General features: G+C 40.0%; 1 protein-coding gene across 8 annotated transcripts in view; it reads right to left on the bottom strand.

Moving 5' to 3' along the window:
* Nucleotides 1–22,372, bottom strand: part of SPAG9 (sperm associated antigen 9) — a 54,842-nt gene that overhangs the window by 15,967 nt on the left and 16,503 nt on the right. For 2 of the 8 annotated variants that reach the window (XM_026046780.1, XM_026046782.1), the window contains exons 3-13: nt 21,133–21,203; nt 12,663–12,757; nt 8,060–8,213; nt 6,855–7,065; nt 6,118–6,217; nt 4,978–5,099; nt 4,367–4,378; nt 2,699–2,756; nt 1,738–1,890; nt 1,601–1,652; nt 1,031–1,161 (exon numbers count right to left, since the gene is read on the bottom strand). In XM_026046780.1, the coding sequence (XP_025902565.1) occupies nt 1,031–1,161; nt 1,601–1,652; nt 1,738–1,890; nt 2,699–2,756; nt 4,367–4,378; nt 4,978–5,099; nt 6,118–6,217; nt 6,855–7,065; nt 8,060–8,213; nt 12,663–12,757; nt 21,133–21,203 (1,159 nt within the window). Of the gene's footprint in view, nt 1–1,030; nt 1,162–1,600; nt 1,653–1,737; nt 1,891–2,698; nt 2,757–4,366; nt 4,379–4,977; nt 5,100–6,117; nt 6,218–6,854; nt 7,066–8,059; nt 8,214–11,833; nt 12,133–12,662; nt 12,758–21,132; nt 21,204–22,372 lie in introns of those variants that run through there. The other 6 variants (XM_026046781.1, XM_026046783.1, XM_026046784.1 and 3 more) reach the window with 3 other exon arrangements.

Below are 22,372 nucleotides of genomic sequence, written 5' to 3'. Positions count from 1 at the left end.
CAAGTGCTTTTCAAACAGCCAAGACAAAGCTGTGGAAAGCTACAGTTTTTCCACTATAAACAACAAAACATTTAATTTTAAATCCTTCTGCCTGCCTTTTACTTTTTGCAGGAGGGGAGTTGGGGGTGGGGGGAGACTTATTTTTAAGTCTCTTATTCCCCAAGGCTCTGGTAAACAAGCAACAGAATGTTTATTCCTCATACATACATTAACATAGCAAGGGGAGGATTGCCGTAGAAGAGAACAGTTACGGCAAAGTAGCTGCTGTCATATCTCCTCGGGAATAAATGTTTCTCTCACACAGATTTAGAGTCAAAATGGCTCTCACATATTAAGAACAATAGAAAAAAACAAGTGTCCATGTGACACCTGACCTGCAGGCGGCAGCAAGTGACACCACTCTGCAGCGGAGATGGGCTCAGGACTGGCAAGGGTGCAACAAAAATAGGATGCTGGCTGAGATCAGAGGCAAAAGACCACATTTTTTGGAATCCTTTTCTGGTCAGCTCAGTATTCAGCATGCAAGTTAGACCAAGTCATATTTTTACTGCTTCTGTTTAGCCAACCTTGTGGTTTTACCTTGCATTTCCACACCCCCCACATCCCCTGAATTGTTCAAATTCGGTTACATGGATTAGATCAGTTCTGAAAACTGATTGCATGTTATTTCTTTCTGACTTTGTAGTTGACAGTTGGGTCCATTGATTTAGCATATGTGTATACATACAAATGACGTTTTTTCTTGCCTCCTAAACGAATATTTTTGTTTATAAAACTTTATAACTGTTCCAAAGTACATATATCCAGTACAGGATGCTTATTATACCTCTCATGAAGAAAACACTAAGTCCAATCAAGAACTCACTTTGACAAAATAAATTATATGCAGGTAACTGAAAAATTAGATTGATTCAGGGGCAGTTATGGCAGCATGCAGAAGGGCAGATAGGGCCTCAACCTATAGATCAGGTCACTCCACAGCTAAAAAAATTCCCAAGCCTGTAAAATCTGGGAGGGGCTATAATTTTACCTTATCATCTCAGTCCATCGCACAGCTTCCTGAAGCTCCATCAGTCTCTCTTTATACTGATTTCTTTCCATTAGGACACGGGCCATTTCGACACGAGTAAAACGCTTCCGCTGAGCAGTAGGGACGTCACTCTGAACACACAAAAAAACCCAAAGATAGAAGGAACAAAGGAGCCCGGCATGGCCTTGCAGAGGCAGTCTCTGCCTTCCGGTAAGCGCCAGCTTAGGGCACAGTTCCAGATGCTGAACCATGTGCAGCTTTGTAAAACTAACTCAGTTCTACCCAGTGCCTTCTACCTTTCCTCCCACGCTTTGTATGTAGCATAAACTGAATTTATAAAAACCATTTCTTCAAAAGGAACGTGCCACACAATGGCTAGAGAGGAGACTGAAAACTAGAAGCAGTTTGTATTAGTTTACTTACGATGTTTAGATCTTCTGTCATGACTACACATGCAGAAAATCCATTATTGCTTAAGTAATAAAACTGAACGGCACTACATGCACGTGGGCTTCTAATGTTCTACTGTAAACTGTATATGCAAAAATACACGTGCACACAAACACTTACATCATCATCCTCTTTAGCTTTCTGTCTGGCTTCCTCTGCTTCTGCACGAGCTCTAGAAAAAAATACATACATAGAAAATGGTCAAATTAGACACCAAAATGATTTTCTTTATTTTTAAGCCATCGTATTGAACTTACTTTCTAAGTTCTTCTTCCAGTTCCTTGTTCTTCTCTTCGAGCTTTTGCTTTGCTTGTTTTACAGCCTCTAATTCACCTTGCAGCACATCCTTCTCGCAGGTCAATTCATCCACTTTTGCTATTAAATCATTCTTCACCACATTCAGTGCATTTCTATGCAAACATTTGAAATAGATTATTACAAGGGTGACTACGGTCTCCGAATATTTAATTTCCTTCTTGAACTTGAAGATGTACACAAATGATTTCTTGCAGAGTTGCTATGGAAATCTACAGCTTTCCCAAACTGGCCAAACACTCCCTCACATCAAACACTTAAGACATGCACGAGTACTACTGCATTATAAAAAGATATTGATGAGTATTAACCTCATACTATGACACTGTGCTGCATTCCTTACAGCCTTTCAAAAACAAAGGCAGCTTTTGCTTACTGCATCCTCAACATTACTAAAAGGAAGAATACCAATTAGGCTCTATATTTAGCCAAATATACACATACAAACTCTCAAGACTTATCCCACCAACACTATTAAAACTGAAGGTATACTCATACCATTCAAATATTGATTTGTTCTTAATATTGATATAAGATTTGCTTGCAAAGAAGATAGACAGCTACCTATTTCACACAGCTCTATCCAGCTGTCACTCCTGATCAATGATCTAGCACTATCCTGAACTGGACAGCCTTTGCTCCTCTTTCTACACCTATTATGGATCTGCCTCTTGTATATTAAAGAGGGAACACCTGGATAAGTATCCAAGCAAGTACACAGGCAAGCTAAAGACTGAGCTTTGAGAACACCTGCATCTTATTAAATAAGTGACAAGAGTTCAACATTGTGTAAAGTCACACTCAAAAGGGCAATCACTTGGCAAGTAAGAACAAAACAGCAGAAATTTATCCCCTCCACACCTTTTATTTTATTTTTTTTTAAATACACACATTCACACTTACTTTGTCTCCAACAGCTGAGTGTTTTCCAAAATAAGGTTTTCAACTTCACGACCCATGCCTTTCCAAAAAAAACCAAGATAGTTTAGCAAATGAAATAGGTATTCTTACAACCTATGCTTTGCCCTTGTTTAAAAGCATTTCAATTAAAGTATAACAATTTTTTCAGAACACAAACAAACAAAAACAACTGTGAGCTCTCTGAAGTTTGAGGACCTACCTTCTATGACTAGCTTTTCCCCTCCTTCTTTAACTAAAGCCTAAAGGCAACTCTGGCTAACCATAATGCCACTTCAAATATTTTACGGATTAACAGCTTACAGTACTACTAATTCAGAATACAAAAATGGCTTCAGTGAGGAAATATTTGTGCACAAAAATTTACATATTTAATGCTCAACTGCCTTTGACATCATATGCTACACTCAGAAGTCAGAGACATTAGACTTGCTCTATTAGAAAGCTCAGAAGGCAAAAGCCCTGCAGACCTCCCCAGAGCAAATGATACCTTACCAAAGAAATTATGGTCTTTAAAGCCCATGCATTCCATGTAGAGCAAAAACAAGAACAAGAAACAGTTTATGTAAAGTGTAGTATGACTGAAGAACAATGAAATACTTAATCTTAGGAAATAAGTGTGAATTCAAAGCGAAACTACAACCAAAAACATGAAGCGAGATGTGATGTGATTAGAAGCAGGATTCACAGGTAAGACAAACACTTTAAAAGAAAACACAGCATAATGACATTGTTCACTGGTTAGGCTACTTATATTTATAATTAAAAGATTATCACAGTTTTTGAAAAATCATTTAGAAGAACAGTACTTAGAAATGCTAAGCCATTTGGTAGGAGGTAAAAATAACCATGCTAATGAAAAGGTGAGTTTAACTTCACCTTTTACATTATTACTTTAATATTACCTAAATTGCTGAAATTAATTGCTTATTCTGTTGTTTGCAGGCCTAATGTAATATCAATTGCAGAATTAATGAACATACAAAAGGAAAAACCTTTTCAAACAAAACATTCTATATCTTGCACCTTTCTTTTCAGATTAATCCTGCTCTCACTACCATTCTGATAAGGGCACTATGTACACTAATTTGAGATTAGCAGAACTGAAGAAAACTGAAATTGCGAACTTTCAAACAATTTTGATAACCACAAACCTAAACGATAAATAGAAAGTAATAAAAAAATAAAAAAGGTACTTAAATAGACATGCTATTCAAAGTTTCACCTCTTGGAATTTCTCTGAATTTGGGATTAAAAAAAATAAATGGCACTAAATTACTGAAGTAACTTCAACCAGTTATTGGTACTGGTCAATCAGGGCATCAAAGTGGCCTACAGTACAATCATCAAGAAGTTTTTATTCAGGTAAATATTGCTTTTTAAGTATTTTTAGTACTCATAGATTAAAAGTACCTAGGATGACTTCCAACTGGTTTCAGGTTCCTTTACAATGTGAGGAAAAAAAGAAAAATAAAAAACCCAAAAAAACTAGAAAGCCATGAGAAGGCAAAAATAATGTTACCAAGCAGGGGAAAAAAAAAATATGCAGAGAATGTATTATATGAGAGCAGCAGCCAAGAACACCTAACTGTTGAAGCAACAGATTTCGAAGATTTTTTTATTTTATTTTAAAAAGAAAGAAAGCATACACACCAGAATATTCCCCTGGGTATGCAGCCCAAGAGAAAGCAAATTAGAGAATTTCAATTAACTTTTTTCTTTTTAAAAAGAGAAAAAAGAGAAAGCAAAATTGATGTTCATTTAGAAGGAAGCCAAATGCTAAAAAATTCCCACCAGATATCCTGGATGCAGATGCGGCTTTCGGGTGACACAGATTAGTTCCTACTATGGTTGTATTGTAACGAAGTAGTGATTACACAGTAAAACTATTAGATCAACACTTGGTTATGAGTGGTCTTGCTTTAAAGCAACAGTTTTATTGGGAAAAAAGGAAAAAAAGCTTAAGTCATTGCCAGACTTTCACACATTATACTAAAGAGTGTTATTTTTGCCCATGGAAAACAAAGCACCTTCTACCAGGAATTCCTGACAGAAATTTCATTTCCTTAACCAACTTAAGGTGTTAATAAGGGTAAGTTCTCCAACTTTTCATGTAAAACTAATAACCACTTTGGATGACACTGAAAGATTTTAACATAAGATTTTTAAACCTAATAGCAAATCCAGTCATGATACATCCAAGGGAACACTCTGCTACCTAGGAAAAGCACTGTACATGCAGTGTCCTTAAATGAGCAGCTTACCCAGTAAATCTGCACCTTCATCCACATCTCCAATTAGGCCAGAACCAGCAGATGACAGTTCTTCAAAGAGGGACTCTGTATTACGGTCAAACGCCTTGTTCTCTATACCTTTGGTAGGAGTGCTATGGAAAGAATTAAAATGGACAAATCACCAAAAGCAGGAAGAAACTATTCCCACACTGAAGAAAATGGTCTCTGTTTCTACCTCAGCTCACTTGTTACTGCGTTAAAAACACAAAACTTGCAGAAGCTGTTAGTTGGCTTGGAATCCTAAATTCTCTTTTCAAATACTACTTTGGCACCGAGATGCCAAACTTGGAGTAGGTTTTGAATTTGAAGCTCTCTGGATTTTAATGTATGACAGAATATCAGGTTTAGCATCCAGATGTTCCATCAAAACTTAGTCACCCTAAGTGTCTGAAGAAGAGACAGTTCAGCCAAGTAGGGAGTCATTTAAACTTTAGAAGAACACAAAAGAATTAAGCAGCTAGAAATCAGAATATTCCTCTGTTCTTTCAGCCATTAACATTCTCATAGCCAGGTAATTCCCCCATGAAGAAACACAGAGCAAGTATTTCAAGGTCTAACAGACCCTAAATTGATCAGGGTTTACCCAGAAGGTCACATACTCTCCTGCTTCTGAAAGATGCTCATTTTCAATGGGTCTTTTCAGATATTAAAAGAACCTTATCCTTTACACACAAAAAACAGCAAGGGCTCAGATCTAGGCAAAAGCATTCTGCCAGCATGGACAGCACACTGGAAGCTGATAAATCAATGCTGTGGTAATTGCCAAATAAATCATAAGGGCAGATTGTAAAGATAGAGATGAAAATGCAAGAACATGACTGAAAAGAAAAGCTAGATTTTTATAAACCTAAATTTTTGAAAACAGGTCTTTTTGATATATACCCTTTCTGGGAACATTTTTAAGACTACTGTAACATGAAGTACCCTGAACATTCACTAGAGGAGTATCAACAGCAACAAGAAATGCTGATGTACATAAAAAACCTCCTAAGGTCACAGAAGTAGGGGATTCATTACATAATACACAATTTCAGGCTGCTGAAATTCCAAAGCAAGTTGCAAGTTCAAAGCTGAACTCTGGTAGTCCTCGAACAACAGCACAAGACTTACCTGGAACCCTTGTATCCACTGAGATCTTTATCCATATCCAACTCTGGCGTTGACTCAATAATTGCTTGAACTTCAGATTTTTCTTCATTTTCATTTCCACCTTAAGAGAAATAAATGGTAAGTTTCAAAACAAGACAGCCAATTTGTGACATACAATATCAGCAATAATCATCAGGAGACTTATCAACAGCTGGCTTGGTAAGAATCATTTAAGTTAGAAGACTTATCAATTTTATAACACTCCACTGCAGATACTGACATTTCTAAGCAAGTCTTAACTAAATTTAACTCCAGTCATTCAAAGAAAGTAATAATATAGCAAAAACTTTAAGGCAATTTTCCAGTGTTGCGAGATGGTTTCAGTTTCTTTGGCACTTTGCTGGTTATATGAAACCCTTGCCCATAACAGAATGGCACTTTAATTGCAACTCTCACCAAATGGTAGTTATTCCCCACTACTTCCACATTTGAAACTAAGCAGGTGTCTGTCTCATTCTAAGTCTTTACGTCTAGGGGAGTGTTGATTTTCCCCCCCGCCCTCTCCTTTCTGAAGAGGATAACAGACGTAATTCTAATTCCAGAAAAAAGAATGGCTAAAGTCAATGAAAAATGGACTAGCACCCTTGAAAACATCAAAAGAAAAATCATCACATTCCTGGCACAATAACTACCATATTTTTTTTAAAATGGATTATATGTGAGGTCTTTAACAATGCTAAAAAGTTAAATCAGCTTACCAATGGACACAGTTCTTGTCTCTTGAGCTACCTGTACTTCAATGTTCTTGCTTACGTCCAGCTTCTCATTTGGCACATCTGTGCCCTTGGCCAGCCCTTCAACATCTTCCTTTTGAGGAGTTTCAGCAGGCAGTGCAGGTACATCTGAAGCAGCTGTTGATGCTGGAGTAGTAGATTTGGAGCCTGCTTGGCTAACATCAGAGAGCTCATCCTAAAATTGAACGTTATCAGTGACAGATATCAACACAAGTTACAAAATTATCAGGACTGTTAGGGATACAAACTAAAGGGCAAATGCCAAAAAACAACAAAAAAAAAGAACATGGAAATGCAAAGAAACAGGAATGAAAGCAATACTTTAAGTTAGTACTGGCAACATCATTTGGAGAGTGTGGCTGAAGTGTCATGCCTGCTAAAGAGGTTATGCCTACACAAAGCATTTATTTGAACCCGAGTGTTTTATCTCGGTTGATAAAGCATGGTCACAAGCTTGTCACTTAAGATGTTACATTCAGACAGAAGGAGGAAGTTTCCTTCAGCTTCTCCAAGCATCTTCAGATACAATAGTACAGACATAGCCTTCCAAACTGCTTTCCAACATAAAGATATAGGGAGGCTTTACATACCGAGTGCTTCCTGCTGGGGATGCCTCCCCACATGCTGCACTATCACACCCTAGCCCCGGCTCCCAGGTTCACCTCTTCCCATCTCCACTCTCCCTATTTTTCTCCCTGCTGTTTTCTCACTGCCACCTTCTCGTTGCTGGAGTGGAGAATAATTGGAACAGTTAGAAGTGAGCTGAGGGAACCCATATCACAGGCTAATTTAGGAAAGTTAGGTCATTCTCAGCTCCAGGGTATACCTACACTATATTCCTAACATATCCTTATATCTTATAGAGATTCAGTACTGTGATACAGGTGAAGGCTGTATCACAGTACCAAATCTACAGTAATCAAAGCTCTCCTAGCACCACATTTATCAGCAAGCCTGACTATCCAGTTACATACCTATTCTCTAAAGAACAAGTGACCAGCTGTTGGAAATGGCCTTTAATCGAAGGGAGAGGAGGAAAAAAAAGACAAGCAAAACAACTATCTGGCATCACCACACATAATGAAAATCTGACCCAAACTGTTTCTTCTAGTACTCATTTCTGTTGAGGATTTCTCCTACAACGCAAGGTGGGCAACCTTAGCGCTCACCTTGAGGCTGGTGTGGGAGCGCGGCTGGCTCAACTCTGGGAATTTCCAATGCTCTGATCCAGGCGTTTCCCCGGCTTCCCGCTGAGCTTCAGGCGTCAGCAGTGCATCTCCTGGAGGCAACGGGAAGATGCCCAGGGATATCGGACGCTCCTTTCTGCATGAAAGAGACCAATATCATCAACTATTTCATATGTCACAATTTCATGTTCTGCACGTCCTTAAATTGATAAAAAAGTGGCATAAGGTTCAAGCATTTTTGCAATACTCTGAAATATGCAATGCAGCATACATTCTTATGCACATAATTTCTGATTTCATGTGCTTTGATTAACTGAAATCTTCTGTCCTACAATTTTAGGCAACAGTTTTGATAACACCTAAACTAATCTAGAATAAAACTCCCTTGGAATATAAACAGAAGAACAAAATGAAAATGTTTCCTCGCTTCAGACAAAATTAAATTTTCAGCAATCGTGTGAGAACATTAATATATTTCCTCGTCAAACTACACAGTACAACTTCTACAATAATCAACTACTAAATCATTAATTGAAGTATTTGAAGAAAAGTCATAAACAAATCAGCTTAAAGGCTATTTCATCTCACTGTTTTAAATGCCTCTTTCTTTTAAAGGACACACAAATCCTATGCGTTTGTATAACTGCCGAAAACTGGGTCAAGGCATTACACCAAGCTAAAACCATCCCGGTCAAAACCGCTTCATTTCAACAGATCAATTCCCCACTCCAGTTCCCCCCCAAGGCTGCACTAACATTGTGGCAGCCTCAGGGAAAAGGGCACCTAAGAAAAGAGCTAGCAGTGAGTGGAGATGGCTGCTTCTTCAGAGAGCAGCAGTGGCTTAAGGTTACATGACCTCGGACATCAGTGCTGCTTCACCAGGAGGTCAGGGCTTATTCTTGATCCTCAAGAAACCCTGCAAAGCCAGTCCCGTGCTCAGTGACGAGACCAGCAAGCAGAGGGATGAATTCCTCCTTATTGTGAGGATAAAACCTCTGCTTGATCGTGCAGGGCACAGGAGGAGGCAGCCAGCCTCCAAAGGGAGGCCACCAACGGGGCGCAGAACTGAGCGTGAAGTGCCTGTTCAGCCAGGACAATGAAAGCCAGGAGAAAGAGGACTGCAAGGACAGGGCATCGCTCAAGCAAAGCCTTAAGTTCGTTACAGGCAGAAGACAAATATGCACCTAAGTGACAGCAGAAAAAACATGTTTCCCAAGAAAAAGTATTACCAGTTATTTTGGGAAAAAAGGGCACTCAGGAAGGACTTTTATTGAGCAACTAGGCAGAACGCACCTTTTGGTAAGCTTTATAGAGCCAAAAACCAGTATCTGAATAGCAAACAACTTTATCCGGTACAAATCTTGTCTGTATAGAAATAAAAATGTTTCCTGTCACATAAAAAAATAAAAAAACTTTGCAACTAATTTGTAACTCTTGAGCCTTCATAAATATTATTCCGAAGCAGAATCTTAATTCAGAAGCAGTCTAGCAGAGTGAAGGAGGTAACAATGCAAAAAAAAAAACACCAGTCAATGTTATAAAATTAGGAGCATCCGACAGTCAGAGGTTGGAACAGTAATTTTGCTGAAAAAAGGCTTCATAAAATACAACCAAATAGGCCTATTCTAGTAGTTCCCAAAATTACAGCAAGCGCTGCTTTTCTTGAGTTTTCTCACAGCTCTAGCACATGTGAGGAACAAAAGACACACACTACTTCAGCTTAGATTATCCTTAGAAAAGGACTGAAACATCTCACTGGTCAAGAAATTCAGCAGCACAAACATAAAGGAAAGAAAGAAAGGAAGGAAAAAAGAAAAGGAGGCAAGTTGAAACCCTTTAGTGTAGAAGAAAGGCAGTTATAAAGCAGGCATTGTGAAGGGTTCCTAGCTTTGGAAACCGCCTCCTGAAGCGGTGCACAGATTTGCTTACTTGCAGGATACGCCACAAAGCTTATCTTTGCAGTTATCAGAAATTGTATTTATACTGCCTCCCCCAACAAAAAGTGCCCTTAAAGACTTGCTTTCTTGCAGAATAGTTTTAAGCAGATTTGAAAGTGAACTTCTTTGGAGGTACTAAAATATGAGCTCAGGTGCATGGCAAGAATATGCCTGTAAGCAAAGTTTGAAACGGGGAATTATTTGGGAACCTAACACTTATTACATGCACATCTGCAGTAAGGTACTCGCTAAATAAATGAAAGGTTTCAACTGATTTCACTGGTTATGGATGAGAGTGAGAAGCCTCTTATACTCCCCAGTTGCAAATACCTGAAAATACTTTGGTGAGCAGGAAGCAGGCAAATGTTTTAAAGGTTAAACTGATATTCTGGAGTGAGGCACCAAAACATTTACAGGCCTCTCTGGGGTAAATGCCAGATGCTCTGTAACCTCTGTCTCAAGTTAAAAGCAATACAAACACGGCCATTATAATTAGATTTCTTCATTACATATTTTTACTTTTATATGAACACAAGGTAAGAAATTAAGTTTCCTAATTCTTATAATGCCCCAAAAACTTACTGATGGAAGAAGCACCATTTCCAAACAACCAACACATCAGAAACATATACATCCCCCACAGAAGAAATCCCACCACCAAAACCCATTCACCACAGGTCCAAAACACACCCTCACATATTTCTTAAACTGCTTGACAGCTTAACTGTAAGAAATCTATTTTTTTTTACTATGTAAATATTTGTGAACTTTAAGTTGGGGGGAAAAGGAAGAAATCCAGATTGGTCTCCAGAGAGGTCCATTTTTTATTTGGTCAATTGTACTTCACATGTGTGCACGTGAGTGTACATGTATGATCGGAGACCCAAGTTAAAGAACCCAAGTTAAAGAACCCACTAACAAAAAACCCACTGAATTTAGCCAAGTATTAGAGCAATAAAAAGCCACACTGCTCTTTTAGAGGACAAATTATTTCCAGTATTTTTAACTCTGCAAATAAAGTTTGTTAGTAAATTTACAACCCCAGTTGAAGTGTATCAACTCCTAGATCAAAGCTATATTTTTAAAAACCTTTCCAATTGTTTTCTATCTGTAATTATAATATCATAACGTGTGTGGAGATTACTCAGGGTAACAATACTGCAACACGTAAATGCTCCTTCTCCAGGCAAACAGGAGAAACAGAACCCAACTTGAGGGAGGACAGACACACTTGGCAGCCTGCCATACAAGTACAGCAGGCGAGGAGAGGATAACATTTGGCTGAACAATAGTGAATAGGCTTTAAGAGCTCTAATGTTCAAATAATGAAAGATTTTTTCCCCCCCTCCAAGTAGCCAAAATTTTTTAACATGCACTAGATTAATGAATATATTTGTGCAGATCATCAATTAAGGGATCCTATATAATTCTGACAAAAAAATGAATCAAATCTAAGTGCAGGACCTCTGTCTACATCCATTTATAGCTACATGATCTACCTGACAATACATTGAGCAAGAGCTTTATCCACTATGTTTAACATTACAGCTTTTTGTGCAGGTTACTATAAGATAAATAGATATAAGATAAATAAATCCTAAAGAAATACAAAAACTGACCTTGTATTAGCCCAAACAAAAGGCAAGAAAATTCAAGCGTATAAGAAAATCGCTGCAGCCCAATTTACAAATCTCAACTTCACAGAATGAAATTAAATATAATTTACATCTCCAAATTATCCTTGCTCTTCCCGTTAAAAGGGAGCGGAAAGCAGGGGCGGCGAGCGAGCACCAAGCCACGCTCCGGCGGCTCCGAGTACCTGAGTATCCTCGGCAGGTTCTGCGTCAGCGCGGGCACGCCGGTAGAAATGGAAAAGTGCACGAGCAGCAGAACGGAGAGCGACACGAGGATGGCCGAGTTAATGACCACCGCCCCGCCAACGAAGCCAAACACAAAGAGCAGCATGCAGCCGGGATTCATGGCGCTGCGCGGGCATGGTGAAACGCCGCAAGCGAGAAGGCTACGCAGGGGCCGAGGGGGTAGCTCCGGAGGCCAGGTCTGTCATGCGGGTGCTGCCACAAAAGCGATGCCATCAGCGGCAGCTTCGCACTGCTCTGCAGCAGCTCCGAGCAATGACATCACCTCCCTCCTCCCCCTGCGCCGGGGCCGCGCGACAGCGGCGCGGGCGGCTCGGGAGCTGCTCTCTGCCCTCTGCACGGGGGCTTCAGTGGCCAAAAAGCACCTGAAGCCGCACGATGGGTTTCCCCAGGGCGTTCGGAATGAGATGGGAGGGCAGCGGGCTCCGCGGCTTCACGGAGCTGCACACAAAGCAATGGGAAGGGAGCATCCGTGCGGGGAGAGCCCCGGGCGTTTTCACCGCCTACCTGACCGAGAATGCCCATAATAAAGAAAAAACACACTGAAATTGTTTAAGGCTGATGTGCAAAATACAGCTCTGCATCTAGCAGCACAACAGCAACAGCTTTTTTTCTATCGCTTTCTACGCTGTTCTCTTCCTGCATTCCAATCATACAACAAATCTTTCCGATTCAGCCAAACCGTTGTGGTAGGATTAAAGAACAAAGTCTTGCAAAGACAAATGAAGGGATTTTTTGCTTTCATTTCAGGGCGAGCGTAACAAAGCTTACCTAATTCTGCTGTGGGTCGTGGACTCGAGCTGATCACCCCCTGTGAGCTGATGAAGTTTGGTTCTTTCCAAGTGCTCCATGTAATTGTGAATCATCTGGTTAAAGCGATAAAGGGACAGTAAGAAATATTTAATGCCATTTACTTTTATTGCAGTTGCACAGTTCTTGGCCAATATGCTAGAGTCTTCCACTACAACGTTTAAAATATTAAAAGCCTTCAGAGACATTATATTAATAAATAAAGCAAGCAGCAAGATTATATAGTATTGAATACCACAAACCAGAATAGAAGCCCATAAAAAAAAACCAAACAGGAGAACTTTTGTGCATTCATACACAGGAAGCATCCCAAGAGCACACACAGTGCACACGGCAACACGAGCAAGAGCTTTGAATGCCTGTGAGAACTACAAAGACCTGCAATAATATTATGTATAGTAAATTGAGGAATATAGAGGAAGGAGGGAAAAAAGTGACCGAGGGAGACTAGGGCACAAGTCAACATTTTGAACCTTAACCCCAATGTTAGATATTGAAGACTCATTTGAAGTTTGTCAAATTCACATTTCAAAATAAAATTCAAATTTTAAATCCAAAGCACTTTAGGTTCTAGCCTGGGGAGCCCTGCCACAAGCCTATGTTAGCAGTCTGTACTACCAGGTCTGCTGTGCAGCATCTCAGTCTAAACTCAGCTTCCCTGCTTCACCGTAAAGTCGACTTATCTACAAGACCAAGGAATTAGATAAAGCTTGAACAAGGCTACAGATGCCAGCTTTTCACCTGAAAGGCCACGCTTGGTTCATCATATTTTTACGACAAAATTTTTACTTTAAAACCTATTACAAGGATGTCATATGTCGCCATCCTGCAGTTTAGGAGTGATTTTAGGCAGTTACCCAGCTTACCACAATAGGGTCTTTCACTGGGTCAACCGCATGACCACAACAACTACGATTAGGTCAATTCAGACCATCCCTACTTTCTGTAAAAGCAGCACAACTGAAAAAGCTTTCAAGATGACACCAGGATAGAACAACAAATATGTCTACTTTTAGATTGTACTTTACAGTACAAAGAATATTTTGCATCACTTTGACATCAAACCCCCTCCCCCCCCAAATGACTAAGATTGCTTGGATTTCTTCCTTAAGAAGTATGCTATATGTCAGAGTTTGAAATAGGCTTAAAGAACATCCTTACAGGCACAATCTGCAGAAATGACATAAGTCACTCAGAACCCTCTCAAAGTGTGCATGGTTTTAACATTTAACTTTATTTCTAGCAGCAAATCCAATCAGATATCAAGACCCAACAACTAATTTTGACATTAGCTGAGTTTATTGGGTCTACTATTTATGTGACCATTTATCCATGATTTAGCACCAGCTTAGAAAAGGTCAAGGCCACATCCAGCCTTCATTTCTCATCTCTGCAATTTTGCAAATGGAGATTCTAGCTTCAAAGACAGTTGTTCAAACTGCTCTCCTGACACAGCAGCCAACCTACCAGCTGCACTGCTAGTTACTATAATGTTATTTCTGATGGTGACAGAAATGTCCTATCAACAAAATATTCCAATAGCTTTAACAACAGGAAACCAAGTAATGTTAGACCTTGCTTAGTCAAGAATTAAAATTCTTCTGGAGATGCAGGGCACTAAACCAAAGCAGACATACCTTTTCCACAGAAGGGTTTTATGTAATTAAGAGGGCATTTTGTAAAGCGCACACATTCTGCTCTCATCCTTCAACTGTAAAACCACTCAGGAGTCGCAGCATTAGGCAAGCTATGCATTATTGATTGGGTAGATTATACTAAAAATAGCATAGTCCTCAGTTTATTTTCAGACCCACGTTGGAGACTCAGATATTTAATAATGTCTAGCAGCCACTAGCAAGTTGAATGAGATGCACCTCAAGTATTAAACACAAATATGAAAGTCAGCATCTCTGCTCCCCACTTCCAGCATTCAGATCCATTTAACCTAACACAGAACTTTGGTTTCAAATTATATAGATTTGCCTTCCCAAAAAAGGACAGCATGTCTGGGGATTTTTAGCACTCCAGAAAGGCTCTTTTTGGTTGCTCGTTTTGTTAGAGAGAGACAACTGCAGGCAGACATGCTGACTCCTGCAGTCAAGCACTTATTAAATGAGCCCGGACTCTAATCAACCTAAGGATCACACTGTTCAGGAGAAAACCGAGCCGAGAGGTGCAGGGAGAGAATACCAGGTATCACTACTCCATTGCTGAAGGTTAAAGTTGGACAGCATGAGCCTTTGGAACAAAAGCTAGAACCCCCTGAAGGGAACCCATGGGCCATTTGGCAATTTGAGCATCTCTGCAGTCAGGTGCAGGATGAATAGGGCACTTAGACCAAAAAGGAAATAAAACAGTCATAGGTGTTCAGCCCAAGAACTGAGTGCAAGTGTTTCCTAAGGTATAATCGGGTCCAGTTCAAAGCACTTTTTCTTCCAGGAAAAAGATACCTATAAAACTGGCTTCTATTTGCCTAAAGATACCCACTCTTACAGAATCCCTACATTAAGACAACTGTACAAATAACATTACGATAAAATCTTTCGTATTTTTCCTCCTATATGAGAGTGTTCAGCATTTACATCCAGCAAAATTGAATTCAGCAAAAGCTGAGAGGCAGCAGAGGATGTAGGTTCCCAAGGTGGTGCTGACGAGTCTGGTGCCAGGAAGTTGGGGCTTCAGATGCTCTCAGCTTCAGTTAAAATCCATTTCTTTGCAAACACAGGTCACCAACACAAACTTTATAGTCTCAATCTAAGGTTCATTTTGTTTTGTTTTCCTTTCAGAGTGAACTGAGGCTTCAGACACCCTGAATAATAAATAGCATATAATTATTCATAAATTAAGTGCTGGGTTATGCACAAATCTGGCATTTCCCTGCATTATGCTGAAGTAATTAATTACAACTCTGAGCATGAAAAAAATCTTCCTATTTTTAGAAGAACATTATATAATATACTTTAACCGCTATCAAAAGCTTACAAAATTTATCCTGTAACATAATGACATGAACGCAGAGTCTACTATGACCACTATATTTGCTTCCTGAACCTTTCTTTAAAAGCTTGCTCATGTGCCAAAGCAACAGGAAAAACCCAAAGCTCCACCTTCCCCTACCCACAATTCTTGTTCTTCTGGTTCCACTCCATCAAAATTAGGAGCTCTGAAGGTGCCTGTATGTAGTTTCTCACAGCAACAAGTTTATTATAATCCAGATCAAGCCTGTTTTTGCTAAGACCTCAGCAAAAACAAGGTATAACTTGGAAATGCACATTAGACACTGCACTCTGTTCATATAAGGAAGTGTTACTGAATAAAAGCCAACTGACCTGCAAATACTTCAGTTCGCAGCATAGTTGTTAGTTTCTCTAAAACTCTAAAATTTTTAGACAGGAAGTCTATATGGTCCTTTTAGCCAGTGGACAGAAAGGGACTTCTTACTTCCCTCTATGGGGAAAATAGCTAATACATGGGAAGCAGCAGGGGCAAGAAAACCTGCCCATCTTACAGTTTTGGCAAAGAGCACATTTAACCTACATTCTTCTCTCTTTTCAGTCTATTCTTTCTTCTGTTTACTGAAACGTCTCATTATATTTGTTACTGGCAGAGGCTGGAGGGCAGGTCAATTTAAAGGACTAAGTATAGCACAGCTCTGCAGATGAATACAAAACTGATGACAAAACAAGCAGAAGGGCATGTCTCCATCCTTCAGCATACAGGGTGGTAGCTATAGTTATTGCTGTAGGTTCATTGCTCAATTACTGTTAACGAATAAAATCTGAGTTAATTCAGATGGGAGGAAAAAGTGTCACCTCAGGTAGTTAACTGAGTTTTCAAAAAAATTATGTTTTAGCTCGTCGTTTTACAGCAAAATACATCCAAACTGACTAGAATGAGTTTTTGAGAACGTTACAGCATGAATATGAAAGCTTTTCTCCTCAAATGCAAGTTCCTCATATGGCTTGTGAGAAGTTTCAAAGCTTTAGAATTCCATTTTTGTTGTTAAGCTTAAAATTCAGGATTCAAGACAAGCCTCCTGTCACCAATCTCCATTCCTACCATATGATTTAATCACTCCCAATAAACATGAACCTGAAAGATTTCTTTATGAAAAATAAAGTACATTTTATGTGTTGGCTTTAAGTTACCTGCATCTTTCCTTAACCAGGCCGAGGAATCTCATTTCTACCTCCCTTTATCTTTTACTCCTTCTCCCTTTCTGTGCCATTGCTTTCAAATCTCCCAGGACAGAACTTAATAGCTCTTTCACTGCTAGAGCAGGCTCTGGCTTCAGCACTCCTTTTTTACCCTGCAGATCCAATCAGGTTTGGCACAGGCAGCTCCTCCTTGGGGAAATGTGGAACCAGCAGAGTATATATAGATCTTCCTGTGTCCCATATAATCTAGATCGTAAAAATGTCTGCTACGTTATTAAATCTCCTCGATTCAGCACAGGAGTCCTAAACACTTCCATGTAACTGTCTGGCATCTTTAAGGCCTTGTGGTGAGCAGCCTGTCACCTAAGCAAAAGCATCACTCCCACTGAGCTTGATGCCTCTTTATCCAAATATAAGATGTCATTGCTGCCAGATACATTAATATGACAAGAGTTCAAATCTGTGCTTTACATACCAAGCTATTAAACTTAGAATAGTCAGGAAAACGATTTGTTCGAGCAGAAACCTAAAATATCTTAAAGATACGGAGATTGGTAACCACACTCAGGCAAAATTGTAATTAGACATCTCCACTTAATCTTCTCTTCCTATTTCCCTATGGACTTGCTCCAATATATCCCCTGGCACTGGATATTTGTTTATCCAAATCAACATGACAAAGTACATTCCCAATGTGAGGGACCGACTCGCTGTTCTGTCACATTGTATCAGAGCAAAAGAGTGAGAAACTTGCATGGCCCAATTATGCTTCATTAAGCTAAGCCCTTATTGTGCATGTCAGGCAAAGAGATATCGACCCCCATCTTAGCTGTACATTTCCCAAAGGATTAAAAAAAGTGGAAGAGAGGCTTCCTTTGGAAAATTTGTGTTGCAAGGTGCTAGAGGAGTGAGGTACCTGCTAAGGAAAGGTCCAAGTGCTGCTGTTCCTCAGCTTCCCAGTCGAAAGATACTGTCTTCAGTCAAGCTTTAAAAAGGCTAGTGCCAATCTTATGAAAGGTGTCCTACTAACTATGCTGCCAGAGAAGTATGACCCTTTACTTCCTATTCATGGGACTTGCTCTGAAAGGATCCCTAGCAGCAACTTGTGAGCATCTCTTTACAGGTAAAGGCAACAAAGAGCTAACAGGTATATGGCGGAAAAACAGGCCAAGTAACTGTTGCTTTTATACAGTCAATATATGGAGCAACTCATGTACAATTATACAAAATGGTATTTGAGATATAGTATAGCCTGATAACGTGGATTTTTTTTTTAAAGACTCTACAGAGCAGAGGTTGAAACCCATTCAGAAAAGGCCTCTACCAACCAGTCAGCCTACCAGGGTGCTGCCTTTAGGCTGCATGGTCATTTACTGCATAGGACAATAGCAACAACAGTTTGCATAGTCATAGTTTGAGTCATTACAATTCACTCCAGGAGCTCTCCAGCAAGCTGGTTTGCTACTCATCTCTGCAATTCTGCTCTACGGAGTACAACAAAGAACGACCAGACCAAAATACTTTGTAAGCAGGGAAGAGAAAGGAATGGAGCACGTTCGCTAAGCAGGGAATCACAACACGGATGTAAGCTCCTGTTCCAGGTGCATTCATACACCTCACTCCGGCTGAACAGCTATCCTCCCAGCTGCCTATGGCAGAGCCCTGGCTCCCTCCACCTCCCAGGCTGCAGCTCTGCTGCTCAGGTAACCCCAATCCCACCCGTCCCCACCACAAATTGAGCGAGTTAGCTCCAGCACAGGCTTACTGGGAGGGGAAGAAGCTTTAAGGAATTTATTCCACTCAAATCCACTAGCTCATCTCCCACTTTTCACAAAACAGAAAAGAAGGGGAAGATGGAGGCTTAGTTTATCAGGAAGATAGAAGCCAAGGGCTGTTAGCAGAGCCCTAGCAGGTCTGTGCAGCGCTGCTGTCTGCAGCTGCAAAGAGCACCTTGTAGCAAGGGCCGGCTGGGGCCCTGTGGCCACAGGACACGTCCTGGGCAGGCCGAGCTCCAAGGGGCTCTTCTGGCACTCAGCACAAAGCCTACACGGGCAGGGGAATCGCTTCTTCACATGCGTTTTACTGCTCAACCAGGTGAAGGAAGCCTTGGTCCATCTCAGAGATGCTTCAGCTGCAACTCCCACGAGCAGCAGGCCAGCAGGGAAGCCACCTCCAGCAGAGAGGGGAGCACAAGAGGGGCTGGGGACCTGCAGCCAGCCCCACTACAGCAGAAACAGGACATGGTCACCGACCCCACACAGGGCACAGAAAGCCCTTCAAGCCTGAAGCATGAGGTAAAAGGCACGGGCAGAGAAAATAAGGGGAGCAAGCAGCAAACAGAAGGGAAAAACCTGATTAATAATTAAGCCTGCAAGCCACCATGTAGTTAATGAGATGCTTGTCAAAGCAATCATTGCTAATAGCCAAAGGAGCTAAAAATCTTCCTAATGCTCCATGCTTTGCTTGGTCAATTGAAAGATAAACAATTGTCACTGCAGCAAGCACCAAAGCCAGCTTACTTGCAAAGGCAGCAGTGAGGCCGATTAGGAAGGAAAACATATTCCTTTATTGAAAAGCACAAAAAAGGTCTCAGAAATTAGCATTGAGACATATTTAATCCAGAACACTTGATAATGCTTAAAATAAGCTGAATGGAATGTACACAAATTATCACCTAAAGCCAGGGTTCGAACCTATATAGGCAAAAGCAGAAATATTCTGAAGATATTTGTTTTGAAAAAACCTATATGCAACATGAGGCTGTCTCACCCCGATTCACTCAAGACTTTCAGGCTCGACAAAGGGCAAGAGATGCAACATTGAAAGGAAAAAAAATGAAAATGCTGAGACTGGGGGGGGAAAAAAAAAAAAAAAAAATCAATCAAAATGAAGTGCTGAGAGGAAGGAGCAAAGGGAAATAAGCTCTGATTTCAGAAGCTTAGGAGGTAGGAATATACCTCTTCACAACTCATTCCTTTCCAAAAAGGAAACAGTCACCTCGGTGATAGTAAAGCCCAAGGAAACACCTCTCCCTACACCCAAGAAAGTGAATTGAAGCTGTAAAAGCATTTAATAAGTTTGAATCAAACCAGCAGAGGTTGTTGTCCATTTTGGAGCAAAACCTATACAAAGAGATATTCGGAACATTTCATTAGCATTTCATGGAATTAATGGTGCCAAACATATTTAGTCAACTTGAACTCTGCAGAGCACAATTCAATAAAAAGTCGTGTTCCTTCCATCATGCCAGTGCTCACAGGTTCTAACTACAAGAACAGAACAACTCTGTACAGAACAACACCGTATCCTAAGATCTGAAATATTTCCAGTTCAGCAGGGTATAAAGGTTGCACGATTTTGAAGGAACAATAAATGTTTCAAATTATGCTATCAGCATCAAGCTTTGGCACTTATTTTACTCAAAAGTTTCCACTTCACAACAGATGCAACATTCTAAAGCAGCTTTTTAAAACTTTACCTAAAGCATTAGGGTTTCTATAAATATATGGATTCAAACTTTTTTTTAGGAGACTGCTTTCTTGAAGATCTGCAGAAGTCTCCTCATGTAAGACTCTACTCATTGCAATTCAGCCACTTTCAGTTGCTGTCAGTGTGATGACATTTCATACACCTAGCCCATAGTCTTAGGTTTGCTAGGGAAGTGGTAAAGGTAACCAAATCCTACTTCTGCCTTTCCCTTCCCTCTCCATACAGCCCAAGTCCCTTTCTGCTCTAGGAGCAGCTCAAGTATAGCTGATATTTAAGTTTAGTTTAGCATTTTAATTTAACAAGGACAAAGCCAAGCACATCCCATCTTTACTAGCAAGTACTGTGAAAATATGGAGCAATAAACACAGTAGGGACTTTTTCAATCCTGACTCTTATAAACAGGGTAGTTTTTGAAAGTGGATGAGCTTACAAGCAATACTGACACTGAGGAAAATTTCTGAAAAAGGAACAAGATTAAGACTTCAGAGAAATTCGGCGTGCTTTGAAGAAGCAAATTCCTATTCTTCCAGAGTGCTTGGATATTTGAGAAAGAGCTACAGCATGTACAAAAGTGTATTCAAACCTACTAACACAAAAATACACACTTAGATGCGAGAGATAAAAGCTGCATATCAAATGAAGCCTAGTTACAACCAACAACAGCAAAGAAAATACGCAGTTATCAGGGGGGAAATATCCAGTCACTTCCTCAATTTGTCACAACAGAAGTTCCCCATAGATAGAGATTTTCAGAGGTACTCTCAGTTCATCATGACATAACCTACCTCTGTATGTCTTGAATGAAGTGCATTGTATTCTTTCTTGAGTTCTGACTCCCTCTCCTCAAGTCTGCTAACTGCAAGAAAAAATAAAACAAATATAAAATTAAACTCAGGTCTGGTAAAGTGGGACTTCGACTCGCCCATCACAAGGCAACCAGAGCAGGGTTGAAAATACAAGTTGTCCTCATAAAATGCCAAAACTCTTTCCCCAACTGATTACTAGCCCAATGGCTGGACTTCACTGCAATAACAACTTATTGCTTGTATCAGTCCAGATTTTTTGCACACATCCATGCGTGTATATGCAAAATGTAAGGAGAGGCAGAAACCATGGCACAAAGCTAGACTTGATGAGAACTGCGAGCCCCAGGCAAAGCTTTAGGTGGGTCTCCTAAAGCTTAACCACATTCCAGCCTGAGATGTGTTTGACAAGAAGAAATATAAAGAAGGTATTGAGAGATAATTTCAAGTCAGATATCGTGGCACCTAAGACTCTTACATTGGCATTCACACATACGCCACTGAGTACTGAAGTAAGAGATTCAGTGAAAGAACACATCTGACTGCAAAAAAAAAAAACACTTCCAGCATATTAAAAAATCAGAAAGTTTTACTATCAAGAGAAGATAAGCTAGAGGAAACAGAAACACTATGCAACTATTATACAGGATAAAAATAAAAAATAAATAAAAAAGAGCGAGAATTCAGTATTTTCCTTATACAATACACTTCACTTGACCAGAAACCTGTTAAGCTGTTGAGCAGTGAACATCATCTTTCTGCTTAGACACTGAGAACATATCGATTACCCTTGATACAGTCGCATGTATCAAGTTCCCTAACTGAGGCTTCTTATTCCACTTGTCCTCTCCGTACCCTCTACTCCCCAGAAACTTAAGATTTTTTTTTATAAAATCCTAAAAGATTCATTGCTAGACACACATTATCCAAAGACAAATATCAGCATTTTCTTTGCTGTTTGCACATTTTGACAACGGGATCCTTTGAAAGTGACTTCTCAATATACACTTTTTTGTTCAATATTTCTGCATCATGACACAATATCTTATTGCACGTATCTTTCAGTCAGAAAATCTTTGCCGAACTCAAATGCTAGAGCCAAAACCCACAACTTTACTGTCTCATCACTCAAATTTGTGTAACCATCCTAGCTCCTAGTCTAGTTTGGTTCCTACAAGGACACCAAGTTCCTTGACACAACCTTTTGCATTCTACCTCACTT

This window comes from Nothoprocta perdicaria, unplaced genomic scaffold, assembly GCF_003342845.1.
Source record: "Nothoprocta perdicaria isolate Ctin4 unplaced genomic scaffold, notPer1 scaffold_46, whole genome shotgun sequence".
Classification (NCBI taxonomy): Eukaryota; Metazoa; Chordata; class Aves; order Tinamiformes; family Tinamidae; genus Nothoprocta; species Nothoprocta perdicaria.
The sequence above is the reverse complement of the archived record's forward strand: the minus strand, read 5'-3'. Positions and strand labels throughout refer to the sequence as shown.